This window comes from Anneissia japonica, unplaced genomic scaffold, assembly GCF_011630105.1.
Source record: "Anneissia japonica isolate Jap-2015-1 unplaced genomic scaffold, ASM1163010v1 scaffold250_len512249_cov173, whole genome shotgun sequence".
NCBI classification, from domain to species: Eukaryota; Metazoa; Echinodermata; class Crinoidea; order Comatulida; family Comatulidae; genus Anneissia; species Anneissia japonica.
The window spans coordinates 257,372-276,907 of NW_022687603.1; the positions used below are offsets into that span (position 1 = coordinate 257,372).

Here is a 19,536-nt window from a genome sequence, read left to right on the forward strand (position 1 = left end):
GGGGGGGGGCTAAGTATTTATGGGTGTAAATATAGCGCGCATCGTTATCCGAGGGCCGAAGGCTGGATCCGGGGTATGGGAGGGATTGCTTGACTTCTTGATTGGCTGGGATGGGAAAACTAGGCCTATCTTTTATTTTATTTTATTTTTTTTTGGTCCGACTGCCCGATGACCTTTGGCTGATGGGTGGGGAGGGGGCTTGACAAGACCGTTGGGGAAATTACCAGACCGATGGGGGATTAATCCGTCTGTCTCACTCACCCCCCCCCCACCACCTGACGGCGCAATTAGATTTAATAAATTACATTTATTATACAAAAAAACGTATAGGCCTATAATATAAAAATTATGTATAAAACATTATAATATAAATTAATAACTAAAATATAAAATATATAGGTCTATTGCCAGTTGGAATATTTTCTGTTAATTTCAATAAACAATTTTTTCAAGTGTATTTCATTCTTAATTTTAATTCATGTTTATATTATACAACCCGAATTTTAACATTTAAATCATGTTTTCTGTATAACTGTATATCTGGAGATAAGATCTGTCAGTTCAAAACATAATATAATAAGGTGAAATAAAATAAACAAAGTACAATATAGGCCAAATTGATATTTTGAGAACGAAACACTAAAATTGATAACGAGAAAGTTAGCAAATCGAATTTTGTAGGCCCTTATTCTGTACTACAGGACTAGACTATTGTTTAAATCCAACGGTGAAAATTGTCCTCGAATCTCGCCAGGTAATTTTAATGAGGAAGTGAGAAATGTTAACATATCGCAGTCGCAAAGAAAAATTCAACTTGACGTAACATGCAAGTGACGACGTTAGAAGAGGCTTTGCTGTTCGAGCTTGAAAAATTCAACTTATCGTAAAAATCGTAACCGGCTTATTTTGTCTGCGGCCCAGCACGATCAAGACGCGGCTGTTTTTGTCCAACTTCTCGTAACAGTCGTAAGAATCGTATGAATCGTAAGAAATTCTGAACTTTACGTCGACAGGAAACCAGGCTTAAGGGGAAGTCAGCTAAAAGTGGAAGAAAGTTTAAAGAGCTTGTTAGTAGTGAGCAAATAACGACTCTCCGACGGCTGCGCCAAGCGTTCCAGCACAGTCCTAACCACCGGGGCCACCCCTGGTACGTTTTTTTTAGTAATGTTACAAAAAAAAAATTCTCTTCTTTTTTTTTGTTTTTGAAACAAGCAATTCGTAATTTGGATCTACATTTAGAATGGATTCTACTAATTTGTAAATGATCCTTATTCTACTTACTGTAAAACTTTGAAACTTGATCGTCCATTTCCATTCCCATTTGTTGATCCATTTCCGAACTGATATCACAATCTGTTAATATATCCCAAAGAAAAGTGAACCACATTAAAAATAATGAAGTTTAGTAACAACTCACTGCTGTCTATGCAGGACTAACCAAATGGGTCATTGTGGATTTGTTGGGAATTCAAATCTGATTAGAAGCGACTCATTCTTCATACTCTTATCATGCGTGGAACAACTCTTGTTTTCGGTGCTTTAACATTCAACGTTTATATGTATACAAGATGGCTTAGAGTATATCTCTATAATATCAATTATTTATATGTATATACTGCCTATGTATTATTTATATATTTACCTCCATGGTTAAAGCTAAGACGTACCGTAAGTCAGTTGTGCACGCGTCGTGGCGTTGCGCTTATCCATAGAAATCGCATCGGCCGACGTTTAAGCAGTATAAGGGGAAGTCAGCTAAAAGTACGTGCTTAAGGCATTGGTGTGAATTAACTATCTTATATAATAATAATAATAATAATAATAATAATAATAATAATAATAATAATAATAATAATAATAATAATAGATACGATTTCTATAGCGCTCATATGCATTTTAAAGAAATGCTCAAGGTGCTTAAGAATATAAACAGAGGAAAAAGAAAAATTCAGAAAATTAAGCCAGTAAATGTCCTACATATATTCCAATATTTCATTTTGATATCATGTGATAATAAGTAGTGTATACATAATAGAATTTATCCTGTATTTGAATTGGGGAAAAAGAAAATTTATTTGTTATAGCAATGATAATAGGCATACGGTACTGTGTTGTATAGGTAGTAGAATCTCAAACAATAAGTTAAATGAACAGTAGTAAAAGATTGGAAACCTACAGACAGGCAGCTTAACACCATTTACAGGAAATCCATAAATATTATTAATACGCATGCAACCGCCATCAATAAAAATCCTAATTTTGTTGGCAGTGAATGGGTGATCCAGCTCCATGTAGTTATATTCCGTAATATTCTGTAAGTAAATAAAAGAAAAGACAATATTTACAATTTATTCTTAATTAATATGAATCCAGGCAGTCCTCATACATGCATAGACACATTTCTTTCAAGAACACAGAATATAACAAATAGAAACTTATAATTAAAGCACTTGAAATAAAAAGCCTTTGCATGTCTTTTAAAAGTAAATAAAGATTTTCTTCTGTTTTAATGTTATTTGATGAAATCAATTCCAATAATATTGTTAAAAAATACCATACTTTAGAATCGTAAGTAAACAATGGATAGCTCCGTGTGTATACATCGATAGTTATCTTATAGTCATGATAATCTTACACGTCTTATTAAAGTTCAGGAATATTACCCATAAACACAACATGCTGGAAAGAGGGTGTAACAATTTTAAACATAATTACAAGGAGAACAACAACAGCACACTGTCTCATAATTATTAATGTTTTTCTTAATATGATGACGATGATGATGATGATGATGATGATGATAATAATGATAATGATGATGATGGTGATAATGATGGCGATAATGATTATGTATAATAATGAACAAACATGCCCCACCATAAACGATGCTTTATTTTTAGCTTCAGACATATTACATGTTTTTTTTATTTCTTCTACCATTACACTGACTATAAAAAACGACTCATATCGAGGAGACACCATATGGAATAGCCTCGATATAAATAGTCATGTTCTACCAACTTCAATCAAAGTCTTCATAAATGTTTTAATAACCTACATGTTAAATGATTATTTTTACTATTATATTTCATTATCATATAGTTCAATTGTCACAAATTTTGGTAATACTTTACACATTTCGTTATAATTAATACTATAATTACTTGTTATTATTGTTTTAGTCAATCAATATTTTTTAGTTTTGTATCTTATTTTAATTAGTGTTCTTTTTATAAATGTCATGATTGTAGTATATGTATGCACGCACCACAATTGGTGTATGCCACTGTTACTAAAGTGAGTGCCAATAAATACTGAATACCGACAATAACTAAGTAAATGAATCTTTCCAGAATGTCAATCAAACTTAACAACTGACCAATCAGACCAACCAAACAAGACCAGAAATACGCACGTGCCTTGCGTATGTTTTATATTTACATGTTGTTGGACATTGGCAACAGTATACTAGGGCGGGGCTTAGTGGAAATGGCCATTATTAACATAATATGCTTTACCTGATTGCCATTACTATCTATGTACAGTTTCCATGATTCTTGAATACTGGACACGTAACTGATATGGTATGCTGTTGAATAAAACGCCTCCCCTGGGCCGGATCTATCAGTCTGCCGAAAATCAATTGCTGCTATTAGGTAGTCGTAAAACAGATCAATCTGTAGCCAATCTAGTGGATTCTCCGTGTACCAGCATGTTGTAAACACGTCATTAGCAGAATAACCTTCTTCATCCCTAGTGGCACTAACTTGATCAAGACTAATTGGTTCAATTGGCATTATACAATCTAAAAATGAGGGTAAATATAAATGTTTCTCATGCTTATTCGAACACTAATTTCAACTAAAAACACAATAAACCTATAATGAAAATGAAACTAAATATGATTTTAATCAATTATTATATAGTACAATGACCGAGCTCTTATACATTTTTAAAAATAATAATGCCTTGTTTCATGTTTAGTGTGCAATTATTACTATTTAGTTCAAGTAATGTTTAGGTTGTTTATTATCCTTAATAATAATAATAATAATAGTAATGATAGTAATAATAATAAATATTTGATAATAATAATATAATTTTATAACAATAGTAATAATGATAATAACGGTAATGGTGATACTGATGGCGATGACGATGGCAATGATATTCATTATTACAATGATATAACAATGATAATTATAATGACAATGATGATGATAATAATATGATTACGCAGAATCGTTACCTTGCGGCTCGCCACCAATAAGATCTAACTTCAGGCAGATACCATTGTGCCACGTGACCGGTATAATACGGAGGACATTCGTCAAAATTGAGTAAGGAAGGACATTCCTTGAGAAACTATTATTATCCACACTACCTTCAAAAACCTAAAAACAAGTAAAAGGCAGTATTTATTTAACTGGTAGTACGCCTTTTAGTTTACAAAATTCGAGTTTTATTCGTTAAAATATACACATTGACGTATTCGACTGCTTCATTTCGTTGACTACGAATTTTCGTTGAGTATTGTTTTCATTCGACTGGTTCGTAAAAGACAGAATGCGTTAATCAGCGTTAAAGCTATATACGTGACCAAAACAAACATGCCGATTGGTGAGTTTAGAAACAACATTTGCGTTATATAATATGGATTAAATTTCAGAAAACAAAAATTATAATATTTACCCACATGAAGTCAAAAAATTAATTTAGGCTAACAGAATTCAAAAACGGTAACTATGCAGCCATTTTGTTTTGTCGCGTATTTACAAGTTTTCTATTCGACTTATCTTCGTTAAGTGGATTTTACCACTGCGCAGGTGGGCGTGGTTTAACGAAGAACGACCAGTGGAATATAGACATTGTAATTATAATATTCCAAACTATCAAGATTCATTTTATTGACTTGTCCAAAAAATACAAAAGTATATAAAATGGAATCAATGCTAATGTTTTAAAGTACATATAAAACTTAATTATGCAAGTGAATTATTTTGTCCGTATGACTGAATCATAAATATTTTCAATAAGATAACTTCGATTTGAAGTTGACAACATGCATAGATATTTACGGTACCTGTTCTGTTGGTATAACAACATAATTCTCAGCATCATATTCGTATTCCATGTAAATCATTAACGGCATCTGGTAACCAATTTTGTAAGACATTACCCATTTCTCTTCGAATGAACACCCTTGTAATATTATTGCATATACTATATGAGGATTGCCCAGGACGACCTCAAACCATTGGTTTTCATCAGAAGATGACGGGATCCAACCAAGACCAAGTCTACCAAGGATATCAGTGGCTGAGTTTGGTGTAAAATGCTGATCATCCTGGTCACCGCTACTTGTTGTTAACGAATTCATAATTGTTTTCTTCTGGTTGATGCGTAGAGGAGTCAAGCATTCTAAATGAAAAATAAACATAATGAAACAATTACTTTTGGATTGCCTCCAATACTAGATTGCGAGAAAATTAACACTATATACTTATTTTGACAAAATATTTATTATGCAATATAAACAGATTGCTCTTTCATTCTACATCACAAAGCACTCTTTCCATATCATCATCACCATCGGTATCATCATCACCTTCATCATCAACATCATCATCATCACCATCATGTAGTCGTTACTCTCTAAATGCAAACGAGTGAAAAAAGAGTGAAAGAGTGCCTACAGGGACCACTCCTAATGGAGTGAAATAGAAAGAGTGGGATTTCACTCTATTCAGAGTGAATTTAGTAATTTTTCACTATTTTAAGAATAATATTCACTCATTTAAGAGTGAATTTTCACGCGAGGAAGAGTGAATATGGAGTGGTCCCTGTAGGCACTCTTTCCAAGTGAAAATTCACTCGTTTACATTAACAGAGTAACTGCATCATCATCATCGTCATCATCATCATTATCATCATCATCATGATCAACTTAAGTAAACACAGATGTTTTAGCATTTTATCTATTTCACTTACAAATTTACATAGTTATACACATATAATTGTATATAATGACGAGAAACCGAGGAGACAGAGCCACGTGTTTGTGCTTGCCAATATCTGAATACACAGAATAAACTTTTCTGAAGCTTCAACCATACTTGGCAACTAACCAATGAGAACGCATTATTAACTAGCCAGGAATACGCGCATGTCCCACGTATATGTACACTGTTAAAGACCCCAACAGTATCCAAAGAAAGCAGGGCTTAACGGTCCGTATCACCAAATTACTCAAACTACAAAAAATGCTTTGCAGTAAATAATAAGTTATTTTCCACAATTCCACACAAGTGCTATTTTTTCAATTTTAAATTTAAGTTACAGTACACTATAGCGTGAATTATTGTATTTAAAAGAATTTTATGTTGTATGAACGCACCACTACCCAACCGATGTTTGTCACCGATTTCAAATATGTCTCATTAATATCAAAATACAAACTTATTCCATGTAAATATTCGTTTCTTTGTTGTATTGCCAATATATTGAATAAATAAAATCGGAACGTACTGAATGTAAATTTTAATGAAATCACTTCCCTCTGTTATTTATCTTTATTACTAATTAAACATAACTTAAAGAATCAAAGTCTACTCACCATTATTCAAACACCCAAGTATTTCGACACTTAGTTTGCTAGAGAAAGTTGATGAGCTTGATATCCAACAAACGCGCACTTGCAACGCCAAAATAGGAAACTCAAAGTATGTCCTCCGGGTACAACCAGTAATATCACTACCAAAAACCTTAATACAGATACAAATTACACTATATTAATGTAACTTCCCGAGTACCAACCAAGCTTAACAACTGACCAATCAGAAAAAGGGCAGGTCCCACGTGCACGCCTCGCAATTACACACGTGCTTTATGTACGCCGTCTTTTGTGGGACCCCAGGAAGAATATCCAAAGAGGCGAGGCCTAGCGAAAGATCGATCCACCAACCGAATGTGTCTAATTAATAGACTTTCCGCTAAGCCCCGCCCCTTGGATATTGTTGCTAGGTCCCACAAAACGGCAAGCGTTAAACACACACAAATACGTGTGTGTGAGACAAAATGTGCTTGTTAGCTCATGGTTAGCTCAAGTATTTCTGGCCCTGTTTTGATTAATTTTGAGTGGAGTTAAATAGCAAGGTTAAGATGCTTGCCTTCCATTCCCAGGGTTCCTAGGTTCAAATCCTGTCACGGTAAAAGGATTTGTCTCACGACCAAAACAACTTCACTCCCTAAGCCTAATAATAAGACTTAGTATATGTAGATCATCTTGTGTTAAAGTTTGTCTTGTGAAGAGATATGCCACTAAAGTTCGCTATTTGGCATACTCTTGGCCTTGAGCCTAAAATAATTTAAAGAAGAAAAAAAAAACAAAAAAAAAAAAAGAATAAAAGATGACGAAGTCCCGTTTACAAATTTATAGTGTTTTAATTGACTGTTTAATAATCCGATAGTATGTATGTGGTATTATATTTGTTTATGTCGATTAATCCAGCTCAGACTACGAAAATGGTTTATTTATGTGGTTTACAAATTGAAACTCTATGCAAGGGCACCATATTTTGTTACATGTTCTTATGATACCTGTTTCAATAACGCCTGGATTGAAACAGTGGATTGATAAAGAATGTATGAATTTGGGCTTACAAAGCTATACTATAGCTCTATATTAAAATAATATAAATTTGTTTATTTTATTAATTCGTTCTACTTACAATTATCCTATTCAGGCTCCAAAAACTACCATCATATGAAGCTTGAAAATAGAACAAATCGGCCAGATTCTCTTGTCCATCAAATTTTCCGATGATTCCTTCTACTCTCATACGATATGGAAATGATATACGTAAGCACGAAGTCTGAGTGTCTGATGATGCCGGCCTCCATCCTCCAGACTCACTAAAGCTTGCCCTCCACCCTTCATTGCCCTCAGATTCAGAATCAGCTGCATATGATGAGCGATCCAGTTCCCCCAAAACAGCTGTTACAGGATAGGGGCAAACAAGGTTGTCTACAAAAATTAATTCGAAAGTGTTTTTGTTATTTATGAGTAAAAGTGATCTGTGCTGTTTCGGAAGGCTTCCCTTATTATCATTATTATTATTGTTATTGTTATCATGTTATTATTATTATTATTGTTATCATGTTATTATTATTATTATTATTATTATCAATTTTGAAAAACCTGATTGAATAAATCAGAACTATGGTTTGGTTCCTGAATAAAGTGTCATTTTATTATATACTGTTATCATAAATACTGAAAAAACATGAAACAAAAGTAATAATAATAAAAAAAAAAATAATAATAATATTTAATAATAATAATTAATACTGCTGTATACTAAAAAGTGTGTATAATTGTGGGGATAGAAATTGAAAATTAGAAAAAAATATGGTTTAAAAAAGTGGGACGACTCCACAAAAGAGAAAAAAAAAAACAATATAAGATTGATTAGTTTTTATGCAGTGAAAGAATGAATGAATGAATGCATGAACGAACAGACGAACGAACGGTTGGATGAATGAATGAAGAGTTTTTGTTTCTGTTTGTAATACCCTATATTTATACAATATATGTATGTATAAATAAGGTTTGCTGCTTAGCGTTCTAAATATGAACCTGGTGTCCCAATCGTATCAAGCATAGCTCTTCTTAACGAAAATGATATTTCTGTGTTGGGATTCAAACAACTTTCATCCTCTCTATCAAGGCGAGTGTCATATCATCATTAAACCACACGGTAGAGCCGCATATCTAACCACCAGACACTTCCTATCATACAACCGACGTTTACGCTCACACATAGCGGAGGCATAGATGAGCTAGAAACTAGCTTGTTGCAGTTAGAAAATCATAGTAAATTATATTAATATTATTATTCCTACTCGGTAAAAATGGAACTCAGATACCACTGTTTTAAAATAATAAGAAGGCCCGGAAAAGCCCCATTGCGTAAGTTTTGCAAGCGACATTATACTTTTTCTGGATATATTATTGCAAACTAACTGACATGTACTGACTGATACAATAACACGGTCAAGAGATTTTTATTTGTTTACGAAGAAACCAAACACGCTTTGCTGAATAAATTGTAAAAGGCTTATCAAACTGCAATAAAGGTTGTATAACCTGTTGGTATTGCGTCAACACTGTAGTAACACATACCGTAGCCTCATTTAGCTGCTAGATATTACTTTGTAAACTAGATTACTATAGAGTGGCTTTCATCGATTCATTATATCCGATTTCTAATTTAGATGTTACATATACAGATATTTAATTAAATTTTATATTTATATGCCAATGTGTTATACAATACATAAGCAAAGAACTATTCGTAATCACTCCACACTGCATTTAAGTAAGTTGACATTATTTTAGTTACTGAAAGAATTGTTTCAATACCGTACTAAACCTTGAGCAAGGCACTTTATCTACGCTGCTTCAGTCTACACAACTGTATCAAAGAGAGCTAGCAAATTACTGGGAGTAACCTGCGGTGGACCAACGTCCCGCCCAGGGGGAGCCACCAAATTCTCATCCATTTCACGCTACTTAAAACTGGGAATAAGCTCCAGCCCATTATGAGCTCCGTGGCTCGGCATGGATTTACTGGAATATTAAACTGTTCACACAAATTTCTAATGATAATTCGAATGATAATAGAAACTGAACGTTAGTGTAAACGGTTAGGTCTTGGGTATTGTGGTAGTTCCAGAATCAAACCATTAAGTTTGAATTATTAGATATCTAAAATACTTTAGTTATGTTTATTAATAGTAGTGTTTGTTGGTGGTGTTTTTAGCCTCCCCTTGGTCAGGCGGTGTTTCTATTACCATGTCTTGCAGCATGTCAACGACGCTATAATAACAAACACGTTATCGCGATGTTTATTGCCTTCGAGAAAATATATTTCTTTTTGTCGAACGAATGCATGTATGTCTAGGAAATACCTACTGTCGTTAGTAGGAAGAAAATCATAGTCATATTCTTCAATCAATCACTTATTTGAAATCTAAACTGCAAGTAATTTAATAGTTGGGATTTGGTTTTTTTAATTAGAATAAATTTCAGTCATGGCGACTCCTGGCATTTACAGGGGAATTATTATTTACCAATACAAAGGTATATTGTATGTTGAAATCAGAACAAATTGCGATTGGAGAAATCAGTAGGAGTCCTGTTTTGATGGAGTTAACCGGAGTGTACAAATCCCAATATACATTCGATAAAGTTAATTACTGTAATGTCAATTACTTATACCCTACTCAATTACTTATACTTAGTATTTGATATGCACTATAACAATATTAATAGTAGTAACAACAACAACAACAACAACAACAACACTAATAATAATAATAATAATAATAATAATAATAATAATAATAATAATATTAATAATAAATCCAAGTTTCAAGTTTATTTCACACAAAGAAAATATAATATGTTGATATACTAATTCTATACAGTGAATTAATTACAATGTAAATATAATAAGAACAGGTATAATAATAATAAATATAATAATACATATTTGCAAATATTACGCGTACTGTAAATTGATACTAATGAACTCACAAACCAACATAACTTAATAAAGTAGCATGTGTTAATTATAACTAAATGCAAATCATGATTTTGCACAGCAAGCCAATCTAAATTTAATTTTGCAGACCAATGTATCTGGTGGTTGCTAATTAAAAGAAAACAATATATTCGTCCCGACTGTCTGTATAATTAATAGTAAATTATGTATATCTGGTGGTTGCTAATTAAACGTAAACCAATAGTGTCTTGAACAGCCTGCTAATTAATATTAAACCATGTACCTGAAGGTTGTAAAATATTTAATTCACATACACATTTAGAGTCAAGATAATAAATGATATTAATTTATAATAAAAAATTATATTATTTATTATTTTAATGTTGCATTATTTTTGGTTTGTTTACCTGAATCTTCGATATCGATATTTCCATCATCACAATCTGAAAATACAAAAAAACAAATAGGCCTACACTGTATTAAAGTATTTATATTTATGTGCGTCACTCATTATCATTCACTCCTACCAAGTACTAACTTATGATAAGTGTCCCAAGGAGTGTGATAAGCAGTGTGACCGACGTCGGTCTCGAACCCTCGACCTCTTGATTAAATCCCTAAAGCCTTACGGCCCCGCCACGGTTACACTAAAGCCTAGTTTGAATAAAATAGCTACACTTTATTATTAGGCCTACTGTATTTATGTTTGCCGGCGACGTTCGGTATCGGTTTTATGGAAACGCTCAATATTGGTGATTATACTGGATGACTAGGCCAAAAATTGCATCCGCTATGCCCTAGGGTAGGCTAACAAAACATCTTTTGGAAAACTATTCCCTACTCATTAATTTACATTTTGAATATTATATCTTTTAATTACTTAGTATAAACCACGGAAATAACCGATGCGTGGCTCAAGAGTGGACGACACTGATCCAGCTTTACCGTCGGAGACGAATCGCAGCCTTCTCGATTGAATCGGGGGCGGATATGCAGAGTAAATATTGCAGTAAATCATTGTAGTAGCGACAGTTCGTGATATTTTGAAAACTTATAATTACCACGACTAAACTAGTTGCCGTTTACTGTACTGTATACTTACACCAGTTAGTGGAATTCAGTATGCATCCCAACACCTCAAAGCGGAACCTTGATCCCACTCTAACATTCAACCGCAGCCGATGTGCTACAATTGGCTTCCAAAATTCGACAGGCGTCGCGAGTCCACCTTCAAACTGGAGGGAATCAATAGTTACTGGCTGTGGATGGAATAATAAGTGTGTGTTATACAACAACTTCAACAACAGGAACAGCAGCAAAAGCAACAACAGCGGCTGCGGCAGCAACAAAACAGCATACAAGTGCAAGAATGGTCATGGTTGTACAGTACACGTGTATAACACATTATAACATTTGTCTCTATGCGCTTTTCAGAACAGGAAAGAAAAAATAAAGAATAAATGGATAAATCAGAAAAGAAAATGGAAGAAGAAAAACTAAACAAATAGAAGAAAGTGTAGATGTAGCTAGTTTAAAAGTTTAATTACCTGTTTAATAATAGGGCTATTCAAACTATGTAGAATAAATGAATTTTAATAGGCACATCTTTGATACAGCATATATTCCTTGCTTGAACAAAGTTTGAAGAAGGTTTAAGCACGGAAAGTGATCGAAGTGCCGGGCAAAATAACCCACTTGTGCATAGGGAAACGGTAACGAAGAAAGAAAAAAGAATGGATTTCACTGCTAATGCAGTAAAAGCCCCATCCCCACCCAGAAAATAAAATCAGAACAAAAACAATGGCTATTGATATTTTTTGACGCTGTGTATGGTAAATTAACAATGATAAATGCTTGCAGCACAACATGTATAATTACTCTATATTTCTGAGAAGAATTGTTTTTGTTGAGAGTGTCTCTATCGAATTTTGGAATCAGGGGCGGATCCAGAGATCCAGAGTCCAAAAGGCGGGGCCGAAAGTTGGACAGATCGAGACAACACTATCCCCGCGAAATTTCTGTGTTCTAGACGCCTGAAAATAACATTTGAGCCGTTCTGGGCTATCATTTTTTTCATTTCAAAAGTGGGGACGGGAATGAGGTGCTTTAATCGTAATCGAGAAAATGCAATCGAATAAGTACTTCCCTGTTTAGGTTCTCTGTAGTTATTCTCGTGATTCATTCATTCATTCATTCTTTCATTCATTCATTCATTCTTCCATTTATTCATTCATTCAAAAGACTATACAGAATATACAATACAGAACTGAAGTGACGTATATGAGTAATTTCATTGTGGTTACTGGGATTAATATTTTGTCATATGTATTCAATTCAATATTAAATTCTTAGCTATTATCACATTAGGGAGTTACAAAATTAAACCTATAAAAGGTTAATAAACGTAGCCTTTTAGCTTTAAAAATGAATGTGTCTCACGCAACACGACATTATAATGTGTTAGTGTACACAATAAAATTAATAAATAAAATCTAAATTTACCTTAAACAATAAAGTTTTGTTCAAAAATAAAGACTTCTTACCCCAAAGTCGAGTCCATTTGGGTCTAAAAACGTAATGAAGTTGTCTCCATTACTATTTAGACTGTATTCCACATTATTTAATAGCACGTTGGTGGTTCCCGATTCACTGCCTCCGCACTCTTGGAATTGAATGCTCCAGATGTCGTACATCTGGTCAAAATCCACCTGAATCCACGCCATTAGATCTGTGGACGCAGGTTGCCAACAAGAGATCTGCGGAGATCCAGCAGGTTGAACTGAGTCGTAACGGGCATTGTCAGGTCGGGACTCGGCTGAACTTGACGCAGACAACTGATGGTCACCATTTTGTAAGCCGACAGACTCGGGGGAACAATCTATTTAATGGTAGAGTAGCAGACATAAATACAACGCTAATATCATGATCATAAACTAATTGATTGCAAAATCAACATTATAAGGATTCTGGGGACATATAAGAATGTGGAAGCATCAACTTATACGTGATATGAAGACAAAATTGATATTTTAAAACATAGATGTTGGTAATGCTGTAAAACACATTGGCGTGGTACCGTATTATTTTATAAAGACGGATGTAGTAAAATAATATTGGCAACCTAGAAAATACGGAAATGTAAATATTAAGCCTACTAACACGGTACCCCAAGAAACATTGATGGTACGTAAATATCTTAGAAAAAAACTGTAGTGAAAACATCAACATGTCAAAAACATTGATTTGTAAACATTAGCTAAAAAATTGGATATAGAAGCATTAAACTTTCTAACATTAAACTCACAGGCAGCATTTTTAACATAAGCATCATAAACATTGGTGTGAATATATGGATATGAAAATACCTTGGAAATCAGAGTTATAGAAATACTAGCTTACCAAAGAGCATTGATGATGCAAAATCATCCTCCTAAGATAGTCCAGACTAACAGATGTTATCTGACAAAAGCATGACGTGCCTATGGTCATGATGACATCACATAATGACCATATATGGACACGTCATGACTATATATTATGGGAATACAACAGTTTGTTGCAATATTGCAATATTATTACCTCCCAGAAGTGTAATGCAATGTTGGATCGCTTTATACCCATCAAAGCGCTCGAGGTGTGGACTAGCTCATACAGCAACTTGCTTCTACGCTAAGGGTCTGTTCGTGTCTTGGCTACCGGTAGGGAGCTACTCTCGTCTGTCCACAACAGGGGCTGTATGGACCAGTACATCGGGGTAACCCCGTACTCGTCTCGAACGATGCACTGGGTTTTTTAGACACATGAAACAAAATTGTGTAGTACTGGTCCTCCGGTTTATATCCGAAAAGACTTTTTCTACCACCAGAACCATAAGCGAGCATGCCTTTCGACAGCGCCAATATTATGGCTCTACGTCACGGTGCGCATCGGCCATTCGACTCGCCATTAGCATTTTAAGAAACATTGGTATGGTTAATCATGGATGTTGCATTATCTTAAGAAACATAGATATATAATACGGAACCATTGGCCTATTGGAGTGCGGCAACTATTATATAAGGACGATATTAGACATAGATTTGATATGTAATTGAAGTAGGCCTAATGCATTCCTTTAATTTGAATCAACCGGATTCTCACAAATTATAATATATATTCTCGAGTTCATTAGAACTGTTTCATGGTGGTTCACTATGGTGAACTTTAGCCGTTGACCATAAAGTACAATAAGGTAATAGACAGGGTAGGCCTACTATATTAGTATTTAATTTGAATCAACCGGATTCTCACAAATTATAATATATTCTCGAGTTCATTAGAACTGTTTCATGGTGGTTCACTATGGTGAACTTTAGCCGTTGACCATAAAGTACAATAAGGCAATAGACAGGGTAGGCCTACTATATTAGTGAAAGTTGGTGGGCTGAATACCACAAAGTATGGATAGGTAGACCTCCATGAATAAAGTAATAAATATCATATCAAGGACAAAACTGACACAGTGTGATAAAATGAAAAGAAGTTCAATAGCAGAGCCAGAAATTCAAAATAGTGGGAACTACAAAAGAATATGGATAGGGGTCCGACCACCTTAGCCTCACCATGGTTGCATGGGGCTGTGGCGGCAGGGCGACCGGTCATCTGAAACAGCCTCTGTAGTATAATCATTTATTGCGCTGTACAATATAAACCTGTTTAATTTACAAGTGGTGTGAAGCCATTTTGGGTAGTTAAGATGGCAAATTTCAATGTACTCACTGGGTTCCAATTATGTAAAAATCTATCCACACTACCATTTTTTTTTTGGATTTTATAGTGTGGACAGAGATTAAAATATCAGGATTCTTTTTTCTCATGAAAAAATAGTAACTCCTTCAGCCTCATAATAAGCTACTCATCGTTATCATCATTGTAATTATCATCATTAGTTTACAGTCATCATCATCATCGCCGTCATTTTTTAAACGACAGGATTCTGTCAATCAAACAATTTAATCAATGAACAGTGAAATTTAAATGTTCTCTGATTCATTCTTACATTTTTGTGAGTTAATAATTGTTTTAATTGATTTGATACTCTGCACAACTTCCTACGTGATTTACAGCAAACATTTAACTGTTATATCGCCATACACAACAGAATGATTGTATTTTTATGCTGTGTTCATGAAAATCATTTTATACTACACTGAAGTATTCGCCATTAGCAGAATGATAGCAACTTCTCTATATTTTATTGATCATTTTAATGATCAGTCTGTTTAATTGCTGTCTCTTATACACATCTAGATGTGTATAAGAGACAGTCCTAAGATACTGTATAACAAATTAAATCTAATCACACTAATACTGTAAAATATGAACTATAAATAAATTAAACTTACATCTGTATCTTCTTCAGGACAGTTAAATTAAAAAAGTTAATAATGATGATAAACAGGAACAATTTATCATGATTGTCGATTTGCACTATTAACACGTTTAATTCCTTCCAAGGCGACATTAATCTTCAGGAATCACAATTATGCAAAACCTTTAAGGAAGTGGCATTAAGCTATTATTTTGATTAATAATAATATGACTCAATAGGATCGAAGCACAAGAGTGCAATTCATTTATAAGAAAACAAATAGATCCTAGTATGTATGAATGTATGTATGTATGTATGTATGTGTGTATGTATGTATGTATGTATGTATGTATGGGTGTATGTATGTATGTATGTATGTATGTATTATTATTATTATTATTATTATTATTATTATTATTATTATTATTATTATTCACTTTTATTCAAAAATGTTTTACAAAAATCATGCTAAAATATTACATCTTGTAGTCAAGGCCAGATTGAATGTATAATTTATGAATTTTTAATAAAATGCTCGTGTTGAATTCAGTCGATTGAAATACCGCAGTACATGGAAAAACTTTAAATGTATCCGAGTAACCGTATTATTAGTCCCATTAGTCCCCAGAAGTCTCATCGATTGGACAAGTGCTCGTGATCACAAATAGTATATTAAAACGAATGTAAAATGTTGTAATAGTCAATCGTGACGTCGTGATAACTCCAACATCATATAGGCCTAATAGACAAACTTCTATATTTATCATTAATTAACGTACCCTATTAAACTCTTCGTCAATGTGGAATTATAAAACGAGATTGAATTTTTTAAAGTTCTATGAAATTTTATGATATTTTAAAAACACTGAGGCCTAAACCATTTGTGATCGTATTATAGCGAGTGATTTTGAATTTACATTTTTTGGTGAATAAAGATTTTACAAAAGCGTAATTATAAAAATGTTCGTTGATCATTTATTATGTATATTCCGAAAATAATGTCTCTTCCTTTTTTCTGTTATTATTCTTTAATCATACACTAATAGCAATGAAATACTATCAACTCAATAATAATGAATACAATAATGTATATTATAATACAAACTAATATGCCATGGATGTGTCCCTATTTGATAGGGTACCGGTTATATTTACTATTAAAATATTCTACCATTTAAGTGTTCAGGGTCCGATATGTTTATTTTAAAGCGAACTTCATAATCACAAGGCGTCTGTCTGCAAATGGATGTCTTATTGTGGAAATAATGCCCGCTTATAAAACATCCGGTAGAGATCGAGTTTCCGACCTATGTAAACCTATCCTATGATCTTCTGAATACGTAATCGTGTTGCTTTTATATGGATGAAAGAAATTCACCTGAACGGTCATCTGCCGTGTTCACTGCTTTCGCTAGGCCTATTTATATATTACTTTGGTTTCTGTCTTTATTGTTATTATTACTTAATATAGCAATAGCGGATTTGCATGCATTGTACTAGTTAAATATTAAATATAAAATTGCAATATTAATCCCTGTGTTCAAATGATAATGTCGTGATTGGCCATAACATCGTTATGGTTTATTAAGAATCCATTGAAAAATAAGCATTTTGTAATATATAGGCCTATATAATGTGTGTTTCAAATATAAGTCGAGTTTTGTTTTAAATGCTTAGTTTGTTAAGTTGGTTAAATTCAAGTTCATGTTAATTGGTCACATACAGTAATGAATATAATACATGCAATTTGCATGTATTTTTGAGTGGAGTTATATAGCTCAGTGGTTAAGATGCTTCCCCTTCTGATCCCAGGATTCTGGGTTCAATTCGTGTCACAGCAGGAATTTAATTATCTCACGACTAAAAACAACTCCACTCCCTAAGCCTCAGATAGAGACTTTAAGTTATTTAGTCCTCTAAGTGACTGTTGGGTGTGAAGGAAATAAAATAAAAATAAAATTAAAATATTAATGTTGATGTGAGAGAATAAAATTAAAATTAAAAATTAATTAAACAATTTGCTTTCCCGGTACGATGAATACTAAAATATAAGAAAGAAAACACATATTACACAGAATAACACATACTAAAAATATGAAAATGTCAATTAGAGCATACCATACGGTACACATTCAATTAGAATTTTAATATTGGTCAAAGAGTGGTGCAAAATTAGCCACTTCCTTTTTTTTAAAAAAAAATGTTGTAATTAAATCACTATATTTATCTATGTTTTATTGAAAGTGAGTAACTTATTTGGCCCTTTCAACTTTAATTGTTGAATTTGAAGCCTATATCGGGTAAATAAATACAATAAGAAGAAATTAAATCCTAACAGACACAAAAACCCATTTTAGGCCTATTAGTGTTTAATATTGTAAAGTCAGTCTCAAGAACGAACTCCAGAGACTTCTAATCGAAATTGGAATCATCTTGCATACTTAAAGGAAATTAAAAATCTCTTTCATCTATTACTTTATAACAATTTTATTTCTGACTAGAGTGACCAACGAACGTTTGTGGAATTCCTCTCTATTGTTTATCTATTACAGGCCGCCATAACACAGCATTTATAGTTGGATCTCAGAACTCAAAACGTTATTAATGTTAAATGATCGGTTTACCAACACTATTGGCCTGACTATAGTCAGGCCTAATATTGTTGATGTACCAACTATTTAGCACCCATAGCCTAAATTTACTGGTATTACATTATGCAATAACATTTAGCTTCTTTGAGTCTTTTGGTTTGGAAAAACACGAGCGAAGGATAACCAACCTTATAACACACCAAGACACCTTAGAAACAAATTCAATGACATCTCGAAAGGTCATGCGGATACGATACCCCAGTATTGGTCCACTGTTACAATAAACAACCGGTTCGTTGTTATTTGGAATATAAAATATATTGTAATTATATACAATTTACAGAGCTCAATAATAAAAATCAGAATCATATAACTGAGAGCATCAATGACTGTGTTAGCGGAGGCGAATAAGTGAATTAATTTTGTGCGGACTTTTGAAAATATTTCGCAAAGGGCAATCATGTATACCACCAAACGGCAATAACTGGGTTGCCGAATCCTTCGTTTATTATCTACAATTGTTAACCAGAGCATGGAAGTTAGTCATGAACAGTGCATTTGTTTAACGCTCGGATCGCCTACAATATAATACAGTTCGCCCTCCAATTCCAAACCACCCTCGGGACCTGAAAATGTGGGGTAGGTCTAGTCTTCGGTCCAAAGGTGTTAGCTGTTTGTAATAAAAGAAAAATTGAAAGTGGTCTCGAATAAAGCTAAATTTACATTAGACGCGATAACGACACGCAAACAACGACATACTGTATAATCATCGCGTCTGGTGTTTATATCCTTCAACACTGAGCGCATTTTTATAGTGTCGTTGTCGTGCCGTTATCGTGTAGCTTTAGAGGGGTCTTTGGACATCTTGAGATTAGAGTGGTCTTGTACTGCAGTACATCCTCCTGGATTGGAGGATGTACTGCAGTGGTAAATGTCAACATTTTCTTCACTGTTTGTCTCCGGCACACACACTTTTCTTTATAATACGTGGAACATACGTGCAACACACATATGACTATATATATAT

At 33.5% G+C, this 19,536-nt stretch overlaps 1 protein-coding gene across 1 annotated transcript in view; it reads right to left on the reverse strand.

Moving 5' to 3' along the window:
• The window catches only part of LOC117120284, a 53,833-nt gene that overhangs the window by 32,988 nt on the left and 1,309 nt on the right, over positions 1-19,536 (reverse strand). The window contains exons 2-11 of the mRNA XM_033265297.1: positions 13,112-13,446; positions 11,671-11,827; positions 10,976-11,011; positions 7,731-8,026; positions 6,617-6,764; positions 5,084-5,421; positions 4,250-4,394; positions 3,519-3,805; positions 2,177-2,312; positions 1,282-1,353 (exon numbers count right to left, since the gene is read on the reverse strand). Coding sequence (XP_033121188.1) covers positions 1,282-1,353; positions 2,177-2,312; positions 3,519-3,805; positions 4,250-4,394; positions 5,084-5,421; positions 6,617-6,764; positions 7,731-8,026; positions 10,976-11,011; positions 11,671-11,827; positions 13,112-13,446 — 1,950 coding nt within the window. The remainder of the gene's footprint in view (positions 1-1,281; positions 1,354-2,176; positions 2,313-3,518; positions 3,806-4,249; positions 4,395-5,083; positions 5,422-6,616; positions 6,765-7,730; positions 8,027-10,975; positions 11,012-11,670; positions 11,828-13,111; positions 13,447-19,536) is intronic.